At 44.7% G+C, this 8,554-nt stretch overlaps 1 protein-coding gene across 1 annotated transcript; it reads right to left on the bottom strand.

The window, feature by feature from the left end:
• Positions 1–498: 498 nt before the first annotated feature.
• LOC118414909 (homeobox protein ceh-30-like) lies at positions 499–5,332 on the bottom strand. The gene is made up of 2 exons (XM_035819204.1): positions 4,615–5,332; positions 499–1,840 (listed from the first exon to the last, which is right to left on the bottom strand). Exons 1-2 carry the CDS (start codon positions 5,048–5,050, stop codon positions 1,242–1,244), a joined length of 1,035 nt encoding a protein of 344 aa, XP_035675097.1. The 5' UTR covers positions 5,051–5,332; the 3' UTR covers positions 499–1,241.
• Positions 5,333–8,554: the final 3,222 nt, after the last annotated feature.

Raw genomic sequence — 8,554 nt, 5'->3', positions numbered from 1 at the left:
CTCAGTATTTGAAACTACTCGCAATTGTTTGTCGTTACCTTTCCATTTGACCCGCGGATTTGCGTGGTATTCACATTTATCCCTGTTCCAACGAACAAAGGTTAGAAAACAACTACTGCATTTAACGTACCGTCCAGGTGATGCCACCTACATACCCGTATCCCTGACTCCAGGTTACAAACCGCCCCAGATGGGGACTCCACGTGCCAGGCGTCAGGCTATCGTGTGTCCAAATAACGTCTTCATCTCTCCGGTATGTATTAGCTTGACATCTGTTATCTAAAGACTTCAGATCGGTCCTCATCAAATCCGTAGCCACAGAGCATGGTAGTGATTACTAGTATCAACAACTTCTGCAGAGCAGGAACCAATATGCAAAGTAAACAGTTTTGTAAACTACCCAGGGTACCTTCTCAACAAGGCGTCATGGTAGTGACTTCACACACATAATTCAGATCTCTATCGGAAGTTCAGTAAACAAACTTTTGCTCAGTGGTCTGCTTATCCATATCTTTATTAGTCCAGAGTCCAGACATTGATGTTACTGGTGATTATGCCGTAACTACGATTCAATAATCCTAACTTCTAAAAATTATTTACATATATTTTGCTATAAATATTATGACGAAACAGCCATAAATATTATGACGAAAGAGCCATTCCTAATAATAGCGATGTAGAGACCAGAATATATGCTGAAATCTACAAATGCATGATATCAAATTTTCAGTCTTATGCACCTCAAATTATACCACTTCTACCGGACATTTACTGTTTGAAAGGAAAACCTTATTTTGATAGATGTTTAGTGTTTGAGGTAGGTTGTGATATTTTCGCTCTTCTGATTTATTCAAGTGGCCTTAAGTGTACGTATAAAATTGGCTGTAATAAGGTAGAACATAAGGCCCAACATGATTATTAATTAACAAGACTTCTGTTATAGACAGGAACTATATACAGATGAATAATGTTATTGTACCATAATTATCAAACAGGAGTCGACGGAACTAAATGCTACAAAAATTCATAAAAAATATTTTGCGATGGCAATTTGCATGCCATTTAAAGCAATCAGGTAATCATTTCTATATAAGGGTTTAGTCAAATGTCCATATATAGACACCGTTCTGGAAAATATAACGTTAGACATGAACAGAAGAATATTGACAATATGATGACGAAAATGTAACTGTTTTTCGAGAGAAAATGCAATCTCAGTTGTAGAACAGGTGACTGAGGTGCTAAACCCGTTCAGACGGCAGGAAGTGATGGACTTGCCCCCCAGGCGGCCGGAATTCCCTTTTCAGGAGGGCCGGGGAGAGGTGCATGATGGGAGTCCTGGTGGGAAGGGGACAAAGCACCTGCGGCCTGAACAGTGAGCCAGCGAAGGGGTAGAGGGGAAGGGGGTAGGGAGAGGGGTATGTGTTGGCTGCAGTGATGGCGGCGTTGATGTCCATCCCGGGGTTCTGTTTCTTCCACTTGGTTCTCCTGTTCTGGAACCAGATCTTGACCTGAGTCTCGGTCAGGCTGAGAGACAGCGCCAAGTTCAGCCTCTCGCAGACGGACAGGTAGCGGGTTTGTTTGAACTTGTTCTCCAGCGCCACCAGCTGTTCGTACGTGAAGGCTGTGCGCACACGGCGAGGTTTCCCCAGCCTGCTCGGGTCCCGGGCACGGGACTTCACCTTCGACTTGCTGTTATTGTTGTCGTCAGACGATTTCTTACTAGCAAGCATCTCGTCCACAGGAGTCTCGTCCTCGGGGCTCGATTCTTCCTGGTCGTCCTCTTTGCGTATGTTCTCCTTCTCGTTCCCTGAGTATTCAGTGATGATTTCAGGGTTTACTGAAAATGAAAAACAGTTGGTCAGCTAGATACGTCCCAAAGTCATCGTCGTGTCCGATTTATCATTTGTAAGTATGTGGACAACATTGCAGAAATTAGCTAGCGATAATTTTGTACGAATAATTGACAAGTCCGATTGTTATAAAATATTGAGCTTTGTTCAGCGACCGACGTAATGCTATCCAATGGTAGGATCAATGATCTAATTTTACGGACGGACCAGAAAACGAACGGTTTAGCGTCACAAAGTGCGTCATTGTCAGTGGAAAAGCAAAAGTAACTCTGTAAGTATGTTTTGGCTCAAACAGCCCGTTTGACCTGTGATCCTGAGAAGTGACAGCGAACCATGGGCAGGATTGATGTGTGAGTGAAACAGAAGCTGCCAACATTAGCGCGGCAAGGCCAGCACCCGGGACCCCGCGCCTCATGCGGTGGGCGGCGGGCATGTGTTCAAAATGGCTTCTAAACGTTCTAATTTCCGTAGGGGGCATGAGTCAGCCCAAACACATTCCTCCAGGAACACGAGCAAAGAGGATGGCAGTGAGCAAAGGGAAGGATGGGGTTCCATTATCCATGAAATTGTCCGAGATTGTGAAGTAATCAAGATCAAGTGAACACGGTATAGCCAGGGCAATTAACGAATTTGGCGACTTACATGTACATGTGTGAGTGTTCGTCGCCTCAGTTTTGTTCAGCCCATAATATACATCTCTACATCACTAGCCATAACAGCCACGTCTGTTTTTCTTCCGTATAAAACATTAATATTTTATAGAGAAGTTAGAGAGATAAATAATGACTTTACTCTAAGCCGACAATCTGAGTCCCGGGGAGCTCGGCGTGAGAGGGGCATGTACAGAATGTGGCGGACTTTCTCCCTGCTTTGATACCGGCCCAGGTTCACGGTCACGCGGGCCGCATGTGTGCGGTCGTATTTTATTGTCCTCCAATATATAGCCTGGGTACATATATAGCTGATAGTAGCTCATCATAAAACCGTGTGTGCTCTGACACAAGTACGAAGCAAACGTGTTAGTGACTTAGCCAAATTTTGTTGGTCACTGGTGTCATACAAGAGGAAATGAACTATCTTTCCATAGCAGAAAAACAAATGTAATGTAGTGTCTGCTGTATAGTATTTTAGTCGAAGAGAAAACACTGATATCAAAACACTGATATCAATTGTGCACAAAAATGAATGCGCTCGGTCGCATCTGATGTGCCTTTCCAGTTGTTATCATTGACTTTCAGTCTCATCTGCGACTCATGGACTGATCTATATGAATTTCTCTGAATCAATATACTCAATGAAACACATAGTTCATTCAATGAAATGCTGGCTAGCATAAGAGCGTTTCTGCAATAATTGTTTCTATAAATCCACAGAGGTGTTAAAGATAAATCAGACTATCTTTAGGTGACGGAGGAGCACTGGATAGCATCCCTAATTTTTAAGAATAATATCAGTGTACAGTGATAAATTCAATTTTACGAAAACATAACGGGAAATTGCCGAATGAGAATGCCCAAGCATACACCAGTCCTTTTACAAGGCCCAGGGCGCGGTGTCAGTCCATCTGCCCCCCTATGAGCCTCTCGCCATCGTAAAATTCGTCCCCATGACGGCCCGCCCACCTCTCTCAACTCCACCCCAATTACATAGCCAAACACTTCCATTTCAAAACATTTTCTCATTTATATGTATGTTCATGACACTGGGTTTGTTGTGTACTACTTACACTACTAGTATTCTAAGTTGGAACTTCCCTCTGAAACACCCTGGTCTGAAGAACACACTACCCTCGGCCACATGTGTCATCTGCATCGTACAGGCTGACTGACAGCACAGAGTCGGTGGGAAATATTTGTGTTTGATATCAAAACAGCCGGTAAATGACTTGACTTCCCTAAAGATGATCATATAACACTCCCATCACCCCTGAGGACCTCTCGAGTTGACAAAACAAATGTTATGCTGACAAAAACAATGCAATCGAGCGATCAAACTTGTCCCAAGATACTAAGTAATCTCTAGGATCGTCACAAAGTAAGACGTCATTTTTGTCTTGTCTTTCCTTTCCTTTCCCACCTGTCTGACATATGTGCAGACATTCTTCTCTTGTCTATCCAGTGCCCTTAACAAGAAAAGAGTGTGAATATTGTACGGTGCTGGAGCGAGTATGAATAATGAATTGGAAAGCGTCTACACTAAACTGTTCGCCCAAATGACTTCAGTCGACACATCCTGCATTCATTCTATTCTATTCTAAACTATTTCAGGATCTTGGAAGAAGTAGTTGATTAAAACCTGTGGTGTTTCTCCAATTTCAGGACGAGATTGTGAAGGTTTATGTTATCACACCCTCTCGTTATCTGATAAACATGTATTGAGTTCAACGTTTAATCTTTGATCTCCCACCCCGCGGTTCTGTCAGGACAGGCAGGTTGTGGGCAGGTTCTGTGCTAATGCGAGAATCAGACAGCCTGAGGGGAGGGCAGCTACTCATAACGTACGGACTCTAAACAAACCCAACTGATTTATGATATGACTACGTACAATGTCATTCTTGTATGTTAACGGAAACAGAATGCATCTTTCAACCTATCACATGTGCATTGTACACAATTGGACATTTCACTTGAGGTTTCGCGACAAGCCGGACACGATTCACCGACGAATCCGTTTTCAAGCAGCGCAGGTAAAATTTAACCCCATATAAATATTACATATGTCGTCTTAACGTGGGTTTTTCAGGTGGAAAATCGACACGTACCTGCTTTGTCAGATTCTTCCACTTCGACGGGCACATGATCCATGTCCTCGTCGTCGTCATCCCACGGGTGCCAGACGACAGGCCGGCGGGCTGGGGGCTGGCTTGGCCCCAAGCAAGGTCCGGCATGACACGGTGCCGGGCTGGTTCTGCTGTGAGGAGAAGTTGAATGTACAATACTTGTCTCGGGAAGACAGGGACTTCTCGCGTTCGTAACTTCAGGGTCGGTTGTGCTGTGTGCCCGAGGGGAACTGCTGCACTGCCCCTTGGCAATGTCCAATGCTTCACTGTTCATCTCACCCCTCACAGGACTCAAATCTGCCGGCTCTGAGTCTGACGAGTCCGCTCGACACTTCCTCGCCTTGCTGTCATCGCCCAGCGGCGGCAGAGCCTCAAGTTGCAGACCGTCGCTCATATGATTTTGATGCGCTCCTGACATGATGCACTTCAGTACATCATTTAACAAAGCTAAATTGGCATGATCAGCTTAGCAAATTAATCAGTAAAACTTCCAAAGGCAGACTTTCTCAATGTCAGTACAACAGGAGACCAGAAGGAGACAGAGATCAGCTGGAGCACACCGTGAAGAGTTCCTGTCCTGAGCGCACGTGAGCGGCTCCCGTCCCCACCGTGCCTGCCAGGCAGTATGATACCACTGCTGCTGTGCCCTAGTTCATATCGGCCGGTAAAACACTTGCGTATCCATTGACCCCAGCTTAGTTCTGCCGCAGGGAGAGACCATTTTATACACTGGGGCAGGGACGTAAGTTCAGCAGTCTTGGCCAGTTGTTGAAGCACATTGCGAATCATTTGGATTATAGAAAAGCGACCATTGAATGCGGAAAACAAAGGGAATGCATACAAAAAGCATATTTTTGGTTTGCCAAAACATTATTTAGTCATAAAACTTTGTGCAGAAATAAAAAAAAGTAAGCTTGCGACCAATGGGTATCTACAACATGAAGGGACTGGCTGGCCGACGATAGATATTGAAGGAAAAGATAGAAAGTCTTCTCCTTCTCCCTTCGATGAAGGTTAGACATAAAGGTAATAAGATAGGCTCCGATGTAAATAGTTGTTACTCAAGCAACTTTCAAAATCATCCCCAATTGCTTGAGTACCCATTATTTGGTGTGTCTTCTCCTCCATCATCTATGTATATCAAAGGACTGTCCCCAAAGCCACGAACAAGGTCCGTGTTCCTAATTGGTCAGCGTGATAATTGATGGTCAGGACAGGCTAAACTGGGCAACAGAAGGTTAACGTTTAACACCCAGGGTTACACCTGACCCTGGTCGTGTGGGGAGAGTTGGCGTGGTGTCAGCGTCTAGTGGACGGTAAAGGTCTGCAGAGGTGAAAAGCACTGTGCGCGCTGACTTGCTTTTGCGTATGTCAAGAAGTGTGGTCATGACCAGCCTGTATATTTGTGTCAACGATGTAACCATTCTCGACATTGCAATATGGTTCCAACATAAAAACAAAAACAAGGGGGAATCGGCGTCATGAACATGCGCAGTATCTGTTTGATATGCGTCCTGTACTGGAAGGGAAGTGTCCTATCAAGTCCCGTCCCTGTGGCGGACAGGTTGGTGTCCCGCACTAGAAGTTCCATGGCCAGTGTCCCATCAAGTCCCGTGCCTGCCGTGGTGTCCCGTACGTGCGTCGTCCCGTACGTGCGTCGTGTCCCTTCCCGGGCGGAATCCTGCCCCCTTCACACACTGATTAATTCAAGTATAAAATCATTACTCTGATTAGAGTGTTATTTAACCCGACACCTCGGGCTGCCCACATGTGAGGCGCCGTAAGTGATAGCTCTCCCTGCTCCTTCTCTGCACTGTGCCACGTTCGTCTGTAAGATAGAGGGGCTGCACGTCTTATCGAAAGAAATCCTAATCCAAAGTTATCAAGCTTCAGACGGAGGGAAATCTTGTCCAGTGATCAAAATATTGTACGGATCCGGTCTGGGGTTTAACCAGGGTGGTTCTTTCAGGTTGAGTGGTGCTCGGTAGAACTACTAAGTATTTATTTTGCAAGCTTGGATACCTGTTCGCCTTCTTTTCGGACTTGGCATTGTATATCCCGAAATCTAATTAACCAGGTATATAATTGGGCAAATAGCATATCAAATTTGTAGAACATGTAGTCCGTAGTTTTCTTCCGCCCTTCATTCCCCCCACTTTGTGACATGACCCGGCTTTCCAGCGCCCTTTTTGCTCCGGTAGAAATTAACTCAAAATTCGCTGCTAGTTCCATGAATGTCAGTTCAAACACGTTTATGTGAAATTTTGATACAGATTACGTCTGGAGATAGTGACTTTATTAATATGTTGTCTCCAAGTCGTCGATAGCATCTTTAGAGGTCATAATGCACCTCCGGAAGGTCGACTCGTGTGGCTGGGTAAGTAGGTGATGGTAATTCTTCATTTACCTATCATGGAGCTGTTTTCAATTGATAAAACAAGAGAAGTCTCCAATGTAAAAGAAATGGAAAATGTTGTTTTGACTAGAAATTGCAACTTAGAACGTAGAACCTAGGCAGGGATAAGATTGGCGAAAATGCAAAAATTATTTGGGTTATACATGATACATACATTTTGCAAGGAAATAATTCTTAGGAAAGTAATTGTATCACGTGCGTCTGTAGCTTGGGCTACCTGGCTACACAATGAATAAAATATAGAATTGATCAGATCCCATACTTTTCTATCTATGCACTCCACATGTGCCCTTATGGTCATCCCTTAGCTTTTACATCCCATCAAGGGATGGGCAGTTAGTGGGAAGCTAGCAGCTCGTTTAGTTCTGCAAAGAAGTCATGACAATGTGTACGGGCGCGGGTGTGTTCACGGCTAGGAGGAGGCTAATCAGAAACGACGAGCAGAAACACTTGTTAACGATCAAAGGTACCACACCACGAGTACTGCTCCTTGATAGAAAAGAATCGTTTGTTTTTGAACAGGGTCAATGATGTTCAGTGATGTTGACATGATTCAATGATTCCGATGGTTACGGTCGCCATGGCATTTCTATGCACATTAGTGGCTTAACTTAGCAGCTTTTGCCGCCATTCTATAAAATCTCTCTCGCCAATTACATGCCAAACGGAACACAAGCAATGCAATTTTCCGCAGATATAAAGTGTTGATTTTGCAGAGGCACAGCCCAATGATTCGATCCCATGCCCTATTGCCGCTACCGGGGTGCGGCGGTCAGATATCTCGGCAGGAGTCGCGAGGGGGGCGGGCACTGCTCTCAGCACTTCCTCTGACTCAAGAGACGTCAACCTATTAAAATCATGTCTGAATAGAACATACGTAGATTTTAAATTGAACAGAGGAAGAAAAAAAATCTTTCATTATACATCGACAAAGCAAAGATAAAAATCAACTCAGGATGAAAGCGATGAAAGCAATGCGACGCAACCTATGGCAGTAAAATCTACAGAACAAGTTTTGTCATTTGTTGGGAATCAACTTCTGTCACCCCAGAAGATACAAAACGGACGGTCCCCACTGGAGAATAAAGCAGGGTCCAAGAGGATTCATTCTCTACAAAAAGAAGGCGAAATCCCGGCATTTAAAATTCCATTGACCCCCTATTAGTTACTCAAATAGACAGAATGTTGTTATAAAACATTCATGATGACAGGCCGTCGGTCCTGCCGGGACGTGGCGATCTCGCCTTCCCGTGCGGTTTCTACAACTCCCGTGCTTGAGGATTCTTCCTTTTAATACGCGCAGGGGGTTTATCTCCTAGTTTGAATCACAATCTAGAGGTCAGCGTGAAACAGGGTGTCAATCAAAAACATCTTAACGACGAGGACGGTACAAAAATATCAGTATTTATGAGGGACAGATGGCGGAGGCGCAGCTTATGTTTCCTCAGCAAACTGATCGGTCGACGTTCCCTCTGGTCGCCATGGTAACGGCGACGGCACGGGTTA

Source organism: Branchiostoma floridae, chromosome 4 (genome assembly GCF_000003815.2).
Source record: "Branchiostoma floridae strain S238N-H82 chromosome 4, Bfl_VNyyK, whole genome shotgun sequence".
Classification (NCBI taxonomy): Eukaryota; Metazoa; Chordata; class Leptocardii; order Amphioxiformes; family Branchiostomatidae; genus Branchiostoma; species Branchiostoma floridae.
This window is presented reverse-complemented; position numbering and strand designations above follow the sequence as displayed.